The sequence below is a fragment of the Scatophagus argus genome, chromosome 6 (assembly GCF_020382885.2).
Source record: "Scatophagus argus isolate fScaArg1 chromosome 6, fScaArg1.pri, whole genome shotgun sequence".
NCBI classification, from domain to species: Eukaryota; Metazoa; Chordata; class Actinopteri; family Scatophagidae; genus Scatophagus; species Scatophagus argus.
Genome location: NC_058498.1, coordinates 21,799,518 through 21,814,530, shown reverse-complemented (window position 1 = coordinate 21,814,530; position 15,013 = coordinate 21,799,518). Strand labels below are relative to the sequence as shown.

General features: G+C 41.6%; 1 protein-coding gene across 5 annotated transcripts in view; it reads left to right on the top strand.

Annotated features, from left to right (window-relative positions):
* farp2 (FERM, RhoGEF and pleckstrin domain protein 2) overlaps nt 1–14,005 on the top strand; it is a 29,731-nt gene extending 15,726 nt beyond the window's left edge. The window contains exons 14-27 of one of the 5 annotated variants that reach the window (XR_006843572.1): nt 4,916–5,100; nt 5,288–5,377; nt 6,164–6,297; nt 6,378–6,459; nt 6,552–6,789; nt 7,786–7,916; nt 8,011–8,079; nt 8,162–8,251; nt 8,976–9,058; nt 9,828–9,946; nt 10,132–10,295; nt 10,654–10,903; nt 11,757–11,864; nt 11,963–11,980. Coding sequence is in view for 3 of the 5 variants with exons in the window: in XM_046391395.1 (XP_046247351.1) it covers nt 4,916–5,100; nt 5,288–5,377; nt 6,164–6,297; nt 6,378–6,459; nt 6,552–6,789; nt 7,786–7,916; nt 8,011–8,079; nt 8,162–8,251; nt 8,976–9,058; nt 9,828–9,946; nt 10,132–10,295; nt 11,757–11,864; nt 11,963–12,114; nt 12,506–12,599 (1,739 nt within the window). In the remaining 2 variants the exon portion in view is untranslated. Of the gene's footprint in view, nt 1–4,915; nt 5,101–5,287; nt 5,378–6,163; nt 6,298–6,377; nt 6,460–6,551; nt 6,790–7,785; nt 7,917–8,010; nt 8,080–8,161; nt 8,252–8,975; nt 9,059–9,827; nt 9,947–10,131; nt 10,296–10,653; nt 10,904–11,756; nt 11,865–11,962; nt 12,115–12,505 lie in introns of those variants that run through there. The other 4 variants (XR_006843573.1, XM_046391396.1, XM_046391397.1 and 1 more) reach the window with 4 other exon arrangements.
* The last annotated feature ends 1,008 nt before the right edge of the window (nt 14,006–15,013 follow it).

Here is a 15,013-nt window from a genome sequence, read left to right as displayed (position 1 = left end):
AGTGTGGGCATCGAGGACCTGAATGGGAATACTAATCCCTTCCCTGATAACATTGTCGGTCATTCTGAGACCAGCTCCTTGGTTAACAACCGTTCCGAGTGCAGTTCTCTGGACAACCTGGGGCTCAGCTCTGCAGGTGAGTCCATGTCAGTGGGTTATGGAGGTAATGACTCCTCCTCGCTTCGCCTGCCAGGCTCTGACATCCAGTCAGAGGCCAGCTCAATGGTCAACTTCCCAGCGTACTCAGTGCGATCTGAGAGCAGCTCTGCTGTGCAGTTCAGTGACCTTGTAGAGCAACTCGAGCAGCTAAGCTACCCACCCACAGCCACTGAGGGATCTGGAAACGGTAGCTCGGATTCAGACTCCGACTGGGGCTCTGATAGCGTCCTTCCCCCTGAGCAGAACTTGTTTTACAGTAATCCGCTGACAGGGAGCAGTGGTATAGAGGGTTTCCTCCTTCAGTGCCACAACCTGCAGTCCTTGGCAATGGCTGATCCTTCTGGAGCCCCTCACATTAAAATGTAAATCATATTTACTTATAGCACTTGAGGCCTCTTCACAGGGCTGTCCAGATTATAGCGAAAACACTTGTGTGACAGTGTAGTTAATAATAATAAGGATTAGCAACAGCTTAGTACACGTATATTACAGTTTACCCTTAGTTTCAGCAATGCTTATCACGTTCAGAGTGCGTTTATCAGTTACGACAAAGATGGTTGAACCACGTGAACCTGTGTACTCGGAGCAGCAGCCTTCCCATCAATGCACATCTGTGTTGTGTCAGGTGCTTTCGTTTGGAAGTGGAGGAAAACATCTGCTGTTCCATGTGTTGTATTTCTGCAGCAGTGCTATTGAGTTTTATTTGACCTGGTGTGGCCTTGCCATGGCCAGGTTGTGGTGCTTTTTTTTTTTAAATCACTCCTGTCTTCTCATGAATCTTAATTTCCATGAGATTTGGAATGAAACAGTCTTTCTTTTGTCTTCTTTAGTTGTCTTATTTGCAACATTCAGCCTATTTGCACTTTGAGTTAATCCCTCAAGTAGTGGTGGGCGATCTGGCCAAAAATATATCACGATCTATTAAATTGCAATCATGGTCCATGATCTTTAAAAAAAAAAAAAAAAAAAATGTTGAAATGCCCTGCCGATTACAGCCAGACTTAAAATAACCTTAAAACAAAGCTCTACAATAGCTCTACAATTCTGCTGAAGAAGTAGATTGTGGATAAAGATTTATTTTGATCTGAAATCAGCAGGTTGCCCACTCCCCCACCCTCAAGGCCTTCAAAGTGCGAGTGCAAAACTTGTTGTTTTACTTTTGAGGCTTCATATCTTTTTGCTACACATTTCACATCTTTTTAAACATGAATGTACACATTAGCATAGGAATGTCTTTGAAATGGCTTTTTATTGGATACATAATAATTTCACTTTGAATGTCAGACAAATAATGTTCTACACCACCTTCTAATTTGATCACCCAGTTCAGTGAAACTGGCGTAGCTAACTAAAGGAAATTTGTAAGTAATGTAGAGGTTTTTATGGTGAGTTCTATCTATATTGTGATTTGACCAACAAGTAAGCAGAAAAAAATGTGATATTTTAGTCTGCAAAGTATTTAACAAATAGTAACTCCTGTTATTGTTATTACTAGTAATCATCATCATCATCATTTGCCTTTTAAATTCTCATTTACTAGATGGTGCTTCTCTTGCAGTGTAGAGTTTTCCAGTAGATGGTAATCATTAATCGTTCTCTTATCTAACTCCTCCAGTCTCAGGGTAAAAATAAAAGTCGTCCAGGTTCAGCGATCCTCACGGGCCTCCTGGCACAACACATGCCATGGAGCCACTTTTCCATTTGCACTTCTGTGCTTCACTGACACCTGCTGGTTGAAGTAGTTTCCAGCATCCGCCCAGTCCACAGCAAGTAGTAGGCTCACCATGTCTGCCAAAGCTGATTCCAACTAACATCTTTTCTTTATGTTAAGCTAAGTTGAAGAATGTAAGCAGTGTACTAATGAGCCATTAAGTGCACTGTTAACACCACTTTCGATAAAAATGAATGTATCATCTTACAGGTATGTAAGACTTTGTGATTCTTTAGCAACCTTGCAGTTGTTAGTCAACCATGTATCATAGTGACATAGTAGTACTTCCTGATTATTAAAATTAAAATGCAGAGATTTATCACTTTCCAACATTAGAAACCATCACTTTTTGTAACTTCCAGCAAGCCGTTTGGATAGAGAAGCTAAGGCTTTAACTGAAGCAGTTGTGCGTTGTTAGAGACCTGTGTTGCTTTGTCTCTGTTCTGGAAGGTGGCCTTTAGCATGGTTTGGGGTTTTGGCATTAACTATCTTCAGGGTACTAACTACATAGTATTCAGTTTATTGGAAGGAAATGGGGGGGGGCTTTTGCACATAAGCTACTTATTTCTTTTTTATTATATATATATATTTTTTAAGTATAAGGTATAGGAATGAGAGATCTGTCGTGTGGTCAGTTGCTAACGTACTAGCATGTACAAAACTTTTTTTTTCTTTTTTAAATCGTTATCCAAGCTCCAGGCCTCAGAGGCATCTCTGTATTGCCTGACCTTGTTTTATTTGTGCCGTGCAACACAAAAAATTAATACTGCATCGATACCAAACTAATCAGTAGTATTTTGTTATTTCACTGATGTCATTTCCTCCTCGTCCTCCGCCTCCAGTCTTGACTTGGCAAATCCAGTTTTTAATTTCCTCATTTCATTTAAGCTCACTTTAATATACCTAAAGGCAGGCTTCACTTGGCTTTTGCAAAATTTGCGCTTTCTGTAGATGTCACCAAGCTTTCTTTGTGTCTTGCACCGCAGTGCCTTAAAGCACATATTTTGACTCTTTTCATGCAGTATGCTTTCGTGTGTCTCAGGTACACTTTCTTGATTACTTTTCAAAAGCGTCGGGATATATCCAATGAACATCTGTGTGGAAATTAACAATGTTCCTCTTTACTAATTAAGCATCCGTTGTTAACAACTCACCATTTTTCATTGTCATTTTGAAGGATGGCGTGTAGCCGTTTTCATATTTCCTCATGAAAACCGTCAAAAACAGTGAAACATTTTCAGAGGTGGTGTTTTTTTCTTTTTTCTTTTGCAATCTAACTACAGCCAGAAGTGTGAGCAGTTGTTCCTGTGTCACCTTGAAGTGTGTGGAACATAATTTTGATTCTTTTTCTGCCATGTTATTCTTCCCACATCTCAACTAAAGATTTAATTAATGACGGGCTGACAGTTATAACCAGCTAAACTAACTGCACTTAGGCATCAATTAATTATCACTTAATCCTGAACATGTATATTGACTTATAAACATCCTGTACTTAATGTTTGTATGTTTTACTCTCAAGAATAAAGTAATCACTTTTGGGTACCATGAATGTCAGACTTAAAATTCTTTTTGGGATACAGACTGAAATCCAAGACGCAATTGTGATGTAATTCCTTCAGCTGCTTTAACAGAAACCTCAGGGCAGTTACGCGTTCTTTAATTAATTTACCTCTGACTTCAGACCAAAATCTTACAGTAGAATCGAAGAAATGAGAGAAGCAAGAGTTCCTTGATGTTTTGAAGGTTATACTAAGACGCCAGGCTGAGAATATTGCGTATAGGTGTTTCTTTAGCTTTGTCGTTTTCTGCATAATTAGAAAACAAAGTAAAACTGTTCAGAAGCAACTTGCAACACCTTTCTTCCCCACATAAAATTTGTCTCACATGCAGGAGAAACATACTCCAAATTGTTTCTGATGACTCCTAAGAACCCCTTTCCTCAGCCAAGTCCTTTCATATTCTGAACGAGTGGATCACGTGTCCTTCTAGAGAAGTAAAGTATCCTTTTTAGTGTGGAGTGCTCTTCAATGTAACAACGTAGTCAGCAGCCGTTTTCCTTTTTATATTTGAGACAACAAACTCATGTGCTGTTGGGGGTTGGGTCGGACTCGTACACAAGATTCCTCAGCCTAATTCCAGCTGAGTGTGTGTGTGTTCGTGTTCCCTGTTTGGACGGGCTTTGAGCCAAGTCATTCCACTGCAAACCCTCGTTCCTCCTGCTGCAGAGCCCGACGTCCCCTCTCTTCCCCTCTCGTGTCATTCCATTTGGGGCACTTCAAATGAACTATAAACAACTATTTGACCTTTGAGCCACATTCCTGATAAGTCTTTGCGTGAGCAATTATTTCCGGGTCGAGTAGTAATTCTTTTTTTCTCTCTCTCTCTCTCTCTCTTTCTCAGTCTTGCCCCACTCCTTTTTTTTCTTCTCTCTATTAGAAGTGGAAGAACAGCTGTGGTGACCTGTGTCTCAGTAAAGAGGATAGCCCAGCATTTCATCTGCTTGTTTTGTCTCCTGATTTGTTGTGTAGCAAAGCTCACAGGCAGAACAAAAGCAGAAGAGCCAGTTCTCTGAAATGGGACCAGGCTCTTATAAGTTGGCAATGAATCATTTGTCCTTCTTGTAGAAAGCTCTGGAAACAACGGCAGGGGGAAAAATGTGGGAACCATTACATGCGTCGGTCTGCTCTGCCGGCTCCCCTTTCATTCGTGGCCAGTGTGTGTGATGAACTATTCCACTTGTTTTTGTTCAGATGTGCACCACTTTTCTGAAAGGAAGTAAGATAACTGTGGATGAGCATTACTGTTATATATTTGACTGTATGCAACCTGTTGAAGCACGGTTACAAATATGCTATTGTGTTAAGTTCCACTTCCTGTAAAGATTTTTGACTTAAACTCCACCCATTTCCAAAGATCATATTTGTCCTGAGTTCTGTAACTTTTGTGATTCGATTCTGTTTTTACTTTCCCAACCTCCTGACACTAATCTTGTTTTGGAATGTTATTTATTTGACTTAATTAAGCGATTTCCCTCTTCCACAGATTCAGTCGTGGACAGCCCTCAGCTTTCGCCGCTCAACCCCAAAGGTCCCCTCTGCATGTCGCCCTCCTTCCAGATGTCAACCCTCAGCCTGCCGGGCCAGGCCCCGTCGCCCCTGCAAAGCCCCATCCTGAGCGAGGTGGGCAGCAATGCCAGGCTAGAGGAGGAGGAGGAGGGCAGGAGGAAGGTACACTGCTTGCATGCCACCCTTCCACCCCCCCTGCCTCATAACCCTTTTTTAAGAGTAACAATACCTGACTTTTCTTCAACCCTTTTGTTATAGTAATGCAAGAGGAGGATGGATTAGATTTTTCTCATGGCTGCAATGTTGTCCATCACTCAGTTGTTAAACTTTTGTCCCTCTTCTCCCTCAGCGGTATCCCACCGACAAAGCCTACTTCATTGCCAAAGAGATTCTGACCACAGAGCGGACGTACCTGAAAGACCTCGAGGTCATCACTGTGGTGAGTTTCTTTGAAAAACACTTTTCATCTGGATTAACCAAGTAAATGTGCACAATAGTGTAAAAAAAAAAAAAAAAAGTGCTCAAAAGTCGTGTGCTTGTACTAAAGTATTACTTTGATAGTAGTAAGACTAGTACTTGAGTAAAAGTCTGAAAGTATCTGGTATTAAATGTACTTAAGTATCAAAAGTACAGGTAAAAATGAATGATGCATGTATGTATCTTGCATACAGGGCTCAACTGATTATTATTTTAATGTGGCTGAGTAAATGTAGTTCCATCACTGAAAGTTAAAACATATATAATTTGAGTTAAAACTTTCAAATTTAATGTTTTTTTTTAAATAAAAATTGTAAAACTAATTAAAACGAGTACATAGAAAGTCTGAAAAGAAAGACTATAAAAGACAAGTTTTCAGTCACCTCAGAATTCCAGCTTTTAGAAATATACAAAAAAGTGTACATAATTCACTCCGCAGCGTAATTAGAATAGAGTTGGAACACTAAACACTTGTTTACAACGTTTAGGGGACAGTCTTACAGGACACCTAAACACAGGTCTACTGTTTGAAATGTGATTATCTAAAGCACTTCAAGTAAAATGTGTGAACCTCTAGGCAGAAAAGACTTAATAAAACACAGAATATATGATAATGATTAGCTTTGAAATATGTGCACAACAGGCTCTTAGTACTTCAGATGCCCGTCTCATAAACCTGTCACGTCTTTTTTGCCAGTTTATCAGAAGAATATATATTAACAGTATGTTGTCCCTGTCTTGCTTCCAGTGGTTCCGCAGCGCTGTGATTAAAGAAAATGCCATGCCCGAAGGCCTGATGACCCTCCTCTTCTCCAACATCGACCCCATCTATGAGTTCCATCGAGGCTTCCTCAAGGAGTTAGACCAGAGGCTGGCTCTCTGGTGCGTGCTCCTTCGCTGTTTCTCTGTGTGGAAACCTCCGGTGTGATAATGATAAAGACAAAATCTGTGTGTTTCCTCAGGGAGGGACGCTCTAATGCTCATGTCAAAGGGGACTACCAAAGGATTGGTGATGTGATGCTGAGGAACATGTGTGCTCTCAAGGTGACGATGTTTTGCCAGCTCCCTTTTCCATGTTGGACTGTGGAGCCGAACGTTCTGGATTTCATCCTGTGCGTGTTTGTTGTTGCCCCCAGGAATTCACCAGCTACCTGCAGAAACACGATGAGGTGTTGACTGAGCTGGAGAAAGCCACCAAGAGGCTGAAGAAGCTGGAGACAGTCTACAAAGAGTTTGAGCTGCAGAAGGTCTGCTACTTGCCCCTCAACACATTCCTGCTCAAGCCCATCCAGCGCCTCATGCACTACAAACTCATCCTGGAGAGACTATGCAAGCATTATTCTCCCACACACCGTGATCACGACGACTGCAAGGGTCAGTTCTCCACAAGTCTTCTCACTTGTATTATTAACAGCATGGCACATCTTGCGACATGACCCTTAAACCCGTATCGTATTAACAGCTGTACTAACTGATAACTAATCAGTTTAGCAACGCTCATACACAAAGTCAGGTACAAGTGTTTTTTTGTTCTAGCACACTAAGTGTAGTAAGAGCAGATAACCAATGTAATAAGGCTGGAGCCAGACTACATATACAGTATATTAGTATTTTAAGGAGAAAAAAAACAGAAAATAGCACATCTGTCATAATCCAAGTCTGTGAGACTCCAGAGAACTGATTTGAAAAGATGTATTTTACACCCTTTTTAAGCTGAAATTTTTACTGTAGTAAAAAAGCTAAAAGCATTAGCATGCACACCCTGCCCTCTTTGTGGGTGACAAAACATCACCCGACTTTGCATCGGCATGGGGGTGAGTAGATAAAGACCGCATTTTCATTTTTGGGTGAACTGTTCTTGTTAACATCACACTCACAGGTCTGATACATTTGATCCAACGATCCTGATGGAAGGGACCGAAGTAACTGAAGTAAAAAAAAAAAAAAAAAAACTGTTTACATTTCATGTCATTTCATTACAACATCTCATGAACATGTCAAAGAAGTTGCCATGAGACATCCCCAGATGCTGCATTAAGATGTCTTCCACTATGACACATTACATGAAATAAAACATCTGCCAGTGCAGATATTGTGTGTTCTGATCTTTGTCAAAAAGATAACAGAAAGACCTTTTAAAATACATTGGCAGTATAGTGGTATTTGACTTTTCTGTCAAGTACTTATAATGAAAGCAGCTCGGGTGCTGTCAGCCTTACAGTGAGATACTAGGACAGATATTTGTGCTTTTGCTTCAAATTATGATTCTTGGAAATTACTTGTAACTTATTAATACAAAATACTGTAAAATGTATTTTCTCAAAATGAACTGAGTTTCAGAAAGTAAGACACTGTTGTGATCCCTCACAGAGGCCCTGAAGGAAGTGGCTGAGATAGCCACTCAGCTCCAGAGTAGCCTCATCCGCCTGGAGAATTTCCAGAAGCTGACGGAGCTGCAGAGGGACCTGATTGGTATTGAGAACTTAACGGCACCTGGAAGGGTGAGAGCAGTGACACCACACAGAGGGTAGGGGCTGCTGGGAATCGGGCTGAAAGTGAAACACGGAGTATCTGACAAGCCGCTTGTGTTTTTAGGAGTTCATACGAGAGGGGTGTCTGTACAAGCTTACCAAGAAAGGACTGCAGCAGAGGATGTTTTTCCTGGTTTGTACAAAACTACAATCACTTACACAGTAATAAAACCTCCTTCATTGTGCTCAGGAAGAAATGTTTGTTGTCTTTCCAGTTCTCAGACATGCTCCTCTACACAAGCAAAGGTGTGACGGCTACCAATCAGTTTAAAGTCCACGGCCAGCTACCCCTTCATGGCATGATAGTGAGTATACAAGCCCTCGCTTCACTTCTAACTTTTGTCCCTAGTTAACCTTCGTTTGTCCCGTATAGATCCCTCTACAGCTGTGGGTACACTGTCACAAGAATAGTAATACCTGACGGTGAGATGAGATGTGTAGGTTAGTATTGTCACTATGATCTGATCAGTGTGCACTGAGAAGGGAGGGCCTGGGTTTCCTAACTCTGCATGTCTCTGCTTTACTCCTGGCTGCAGCTCATAGTGCTGGATGCACCGGTAAGTCCTCTGAGCTCTGCCAGCTTGGATGCCCAAACCCTACCCTTCTTTTCCCATGCTTCTGTAGACAAATTTGCCAAAAAAAAAGTACACGTAGCAGATTTCTGAAGATGCAGAATGACATCAGTCCTTGCAGCTGGTTGTAGATCTGTAGATCAAGCCATTCTAAATCACAGGCATCTCAAATGATGAGATATAAGCAGGACTTGGTGATGTGATGATCATGCAAAACTGATAGGCATGTTTTAGAAAAAGCGGGACATGACATCATGGTTTTACCTCCAAACAGACACACATACATGCTCCAGCAGAGGTTCTTCACCAGGTCTGTCTGAGCCGCAAGTCAGCCCCCCCCCCCCAGACTCCGATTCCCCCTTCAGTCCTCAGTTTAAATTGTTTTTTGTATACAGATGTGTTTAGAGTGAATGCTTCCAAGGTTTGGTTAATGTTTTCTGAATTTCTTTGCTTGTAGGTTGAGGAAAGTGAGAATGAGTGGTCAGTGCCCCACTGCTTCACCATCTACTCTGCTCAGAGGACCATTGTAGTGGCTGCCAGGTGAGAAGGAGAGAGAATAGTGAGAGTTTCTCTAAGCAGATCTGTAGTAGTTACAGTTACTCGTTAGTAGTGCCGCTCCCATTGAAAATAGGCCTGTGTGTGTGTATATGTGCATGTGTTTAAGTGTATCAAGTGACAATCAAGTGATGAATGTATCAAAATGATGAGAAATTGTGTGTGTTGCTGATTGAATGAATGGTTTTTGAGGGGAAATAAAAAGAAACACCTGGTTGGCAGCTGCAGGTTGCAGCTATGTGTCTGCATGGCCGCCATATCGGAGAGGTCCACAATAGTCCTTTATCACCCAAACAATTCACACTTGACAATACATGTCCTTTGGTCCTCAGCAATACACGCACCCACCAAGTGTGAGGTCCATCGCATGAACAGTTCCTGAGATATGTGAAGTTTGTTATTAAAGTAAAATAAAGTAAAAGTGATGTTTCAGTTCATCTCTTGAAGGAAAACATACTTTAAAGGATAAGTTCAGATGGTAATTTGTCTTTTGAGCACATTTTGCTTAACAAAAGTGGATCAAAATTTTGATGAAATTTATCTTCCACTTGGTCATGACTGCTGAATTTATGGTCATTCAGTGGTTTCATCATGTCAGACAAGAATGAGCAAACCTGCACACCCAGAGTAACACTGCTGAGTTCAGCTAAAGCAAAACATGCACTGAGACGCTTTGTATTTCCTGTCTGTACTGTAAATGCATATGACCTCTCAGCATGTGCAATTCAGTCTGTGTCTGTGTTTGTGATTTCAGCTCTAAAGTGGAAATGGGCAAGTGGATTGAGGATCTGAACTTGGCTATTGACATGGCCAAGAAGTCGCAAGAGAAATCCAGCATCTTCCTTGACCCGGGACTCGGCGATCACTCCAACCGTAAGAGCTTCTGTTGACCTCAGTGTTCTCTCAAGATGCACAGTAACTCAGTACTTACTGAGAGGAAAAGTGTACTTTGTGTGACTTTTTTGTGTTTTCCTCAGCTGAATAAGAAAACATGTAGGTTCAAATGTACCGTTAATCCCTTTCCTCCAAACAACTTCCTGTCCCGCCCTCCCCCCCAGGATCGTCTGACGAGGTTTCTCTGGAGCAGGAGTCGGAGGATGACATGAACTCCTCCCGTACTTCACTGGACAAGCAGACGCACCATCGTGCCAACACCACCATGCATGTGTGCTGGCACCGTAATACCAGTGTGTCTATGTCTGATCACAGCCTGGCTGTGGAGGTACTCCTCCTCTGCCCACATTAAGACACACATACACACCCACACGCCCTGAATAAACAAGCACAAACAGACCAAAAGTCGCTTTGCTCATGTGGAAATAATGTTCTTCCACACTGAGACAGTGGTTTTGAGAAAACATCTGCCTGGGGTGCGTGTCAGCGGTCCACCTCCTCCTAACCATTTCAATTTCCTCTCATGTCCCTCTTTTCTCCCCTGGTGACTGTTAATATCCTGTGTTTCTGTTGTCTGCTGCAAGGTTGTTTGTCCTTCTTTTGTTATGCAGTTGATAGGATATTAATATTGTGCATGCAAAGAAGGTTTGGTCACAATTTCTAACGCTAACATTCCCACTCCACAGGCCTGGAAACTTCCTAGCTGCTCTCTTTCTTTCCCATTCCTTCCTCTCCAAGCTAACATGCTAACACTTTCTCTACACCCTTTCTTCCTTTTGTCTTTTCACCCTTTCAGTCTTTGGCTCTCCGGCTGTCTCACCAGAGCTTCCTCCTCGCTATCTCCTCGGTCAGGGCCAAAGACCAAACACCATCACGCATGTTTGTTGGTACCGAAACCAGAACCTCTCTCTCACTGATTACCTGCGCATGAACCAGGTACCAGAGCCTCGAGCCATGATGGTTTACTAGAAGATGTTACTGATACTGTACGCTATAAATCATTCTGGGTTCAAAATTTTAAGTTTATTAACTTGAAATAAATAAATAAAACTTGTATATTTACATAAAGATAATTAGAACATTTGATTTGATTCTGCTAAATTCCTGTATGATTTTTTTTTTTTTTTTTTTAACAGAGCACCTTCTCTGAGGTCTCTATAGGAAAGATTACTGGGTTAAGACAGCTCATTATGTAATCACACTCAGAAATCCTATGAAAACCAAATATTGTTAGCTTTTTATTGAGATTTCGCCCTGGTTTGTATATTGATTCATCATTTTTATCCATCATACCCCCCGAGACACTAGAGTAAAATAAACTGCAGCATTTGTACACAGATCCAAATATCCACTCCAATCTGCAATCACCCAACAAAGCAGAGTAGATAGATGGATGGAAGATAAAAATATATCAATCAAATAGAGGGAAAAAAGCAACACATTTAAGTCTACTGTAGTACTATAGTATACATTCATCTAGTTCATTTAAAGAAAGAAACTAGTAACAGTAACAAGAACAGGTGGCAAGCAATGACAGAACTGAAAGGGACATTGGTCAACTCAGGTCAAATGAGCGCTTGTTGCCCTGGTGGGCCTACTTTTACACTCTGGATACTTTACCTTCACCATCTTGATTGATGAGTAGCTGGAACAAAGCTTCCACAGACGAGAGAAATCATGATTGACCCGAACAGAACAAATGATCACATACATAATAATCCCATAAACATTTTCTACGTTTGTTAGAACCAAGCACTGATTACATTCTCTGCTCTCTCCCCATGTGTAGAACCAGCTCTCAGGTTACCTCCTGAGGAAGTTCAAGAACAGTAATGGCTGGCAGAAACTCTGGGTTGTTTTTACCAACTTCTGCTTGTTCTTCTACAAGACTCACCAGGTCAGCAGACCCATTCTGACACTTCTTATTCCTACAAGACATTTAAAACGTGGCTGAGATGAGCGGCTCTGTATTCAGGAAGTGTTCTCTGTTTGCAGGATGACTTCCCATTGGCTAGCCTCCCCCTGCTCGGCTACACGGTCAGCACCCCCGAAGAGTCCGACAGCATCCACAAGGAGTACGTCTTCAAACTGCAGTTCAAGTCCCATGTTTACTTCTTCCGGGCAGAAAGCGAGTACACCTTTGAAAGGTACATGACTGGTTTCTAACCCTGCATTCGTTTTGTACTCGTAAGTCGTAACGCTGGACTCAGAGTGACGTCACATTCGTTAAAAACGAATTTGATGCGTTCATTTTTAACGTTATTCAGCCCTTGTTGTTATAGTAACATTGACCGGTTACAAGCAGCACCAGTTGATAAAAAACAGATTACATGGCATTCCATAGGCTGCAGTAAGACAATATTGTGTATACACCTTACTAAAATGAACACAAAACCACATCCCCTTTTTACAGTCGATGCTTTACGAGTACTTTTACGAGTACAAATCAAATGCAGCATAATTCCCAGTACAATGTAGCGTGTTTCACAGCAGTGCAATAACAGTTAAAAGTCTGCATGTGCTGTCACGTCTTTGCAGATGGATGGAGGTTATCAAGAGTGCAGCGAGCACTACGGGCCGCATGAGCCTGCTCATACCTAAGGGAGGTCCTGTGGAGATGAACGGAAACTGAATCAAACATCATGTATCTGGAGGCTGGGCCTCTGGACAGCAGAAAGACTGTCCAGTCTCACTGTAATGTTCAAGTGAAATGAACATTCGTGCAGTGACAACCACAAGAGACCACAAGATGCTGCCAGTTGAAGTGTTAACATTTCTCAGTTTAAGGATTAAATACTTAATGGTCTGTGCTTTTTTTTTTTTTTTGTTTGTTTTTTCTGGATTAATGGTGTAAATGATAACTTTTGTTCCTGTATACAGGATATAATGAAAGGGAGACATGCATGTTTTGAACAGCTTTTTGCATGTATAGCGCTCAGCTGAGGTGTTTATATAGACTTATGGGAAATACTGTTATATGGGACCAACTCCACCACAAAGGGCTTCGGTTCAGGCTTTTCAAAGGACTTTAATCTGTAGCACATGACGACTGAAGCTTGGTTTGCTACAGCACTGTGCTATGACTGAGACGGGAATGATATACAGTATGTAGGAAATGAAGGTACGCACTTTGAAAGAGTCAGATGTGTGTGAGGTGGAGGCGAGCAGAAGGTTCATGGAATGTTGAAAGTCAGTTTTGGAGATGCGTTTGGAGTTTTTGAGAAATTCATGCTGCTGTCGTCACAGTGACACACGAACGATTTTGGTTTCAAATGTTTTGGGAATGACTCTGGTAGATCTATTAGTGTAAGTAGTATTTGTTTCGAAAACACCACTTGAGGTTTCAAAGGGGGTCGCAAATGTTCAAAAGGGAGCTTTTCTGCTTAAATCTCCGTGTTAGTTAGGCGACATTACGGCCAGTTTGGTGCTACAGTTCTCTCTTTAATATCAAATGTAATCAAATGTATCCTGTTTTTATTTTTGCATAAGGGGTAACAACTTGAGGAAATACTGTGTAGTGTTTACTCTGTGTAAAAGTTGCAGATTTTCCTTCTAAGTACAAACCAGAAGAACATATTTTTAACTTGGTGATGATGTCTTGCTGTGCGTCAGACTGTTTTAGACAAATGGGAGCTGACTCAAGAGAGACACTAATGACACGTATTATTATAGTTATTTAGCGACCTACATGCAGCCATGGTATTATTTTTTTTTTGTAATAAGACTGGAATCTTATCTTTATCCTGTGTGTGTGTGTGTGTGTGTGTGTGTGTGTGTGTGTGTGTGTGTGTGTGTGTGTGAGAGAGAGAGAGAGAGAGAGAAGCCACTGGAGCTGTAAGATGAGGTGATGATGGAGGTCATCTCCAAACCATCTGACATTCTGTGTGTGGAAGAGACTGACTGTTGCACAGTTAACATACAGTATGTTACTCCTATTTATTGTCTAGCATTTCATCAGGGCCAAGCCCCTGAACGCCCCCATGTGTAGTCCTCATGTTATTCCGTTGAAAACCTAACAAATAAAAGTCGTTCACTCTCTTGGCGGCTTTGTGCTGATAATTTTCAGTTGCTTCACAGGCTGTGTGTTATTTATCAGAAAACCTGCAAATGTCCACATTTTGCATTTAGATATTTACATAAACATCCTTACCAGTGTCAACAGCAGAAGACGCTCCAGTCGTTAACTCACTATGGCCATGTTTACACTGAAATTTTGTATCGGACATTAGTTTGAATTAACATTCAGAAGTGAGCCATTTGCATTTTCTGTCTTCACATTCAAAACATTTGACCTGCACTTGGAAACAGCTGAAAGATTTTTGCCAAAGGACCTGAGGGGCCGTCCCAGGTCATAGATAGGAAGCAGTCGGACAAGTAGGCTGGTGCAAGACCATGTAAGTGCCTTACAGCCAGTAAAAGAATTTTTCAAAATTACTACAGAAACTGACAGGAATGTACAGTGTTTGTCTAAGGTTTTGTGCTGTAAAGAAAATTCTCACAGCCATTTTCATGATGAAGGTGTCAGTTACAGTTGGAAGACTTGGCCCTCTTGTCTGTGCAGTATCTGCAAATCTGTCGAGCAGTCATAAACAAAGTGGGGCATTCCTCGGGCATGCCCAAACAGCGTGATTAGTGGGTGTGGTGGCTTCCCCAGAAATGACATTACTGCTCATCTGCCACGGAAATCTATTCAAACAGCTTTCCATTAGGGAGTGGTGAAGGTGTGTAGCTGATCATTCTCTGCCATCCCCGTGTCGTGCTTTCAAAACAGCAGCAGCACCACTTCGACCCGTGTCGTTATGACAACTGCCTAACCACAGTTAAACTTATACAACCATAAGGCACAAGGTTCACTTGTCTGATTAGCTCTGTGGAGAAGTGCGGCAAGTTCAGTGGGCTACTTCATACATTCACTCCACCTTTTTTTTTTTTTAGTAGGTCTTGTTAACAGACAGCAGGTTACGCTCATCATATGTGGCTGTTTCCTGCTGTTACACAGAACACCAGCAGGATTTCATAGAAATGCTGAGTCATCCGACACCCTGA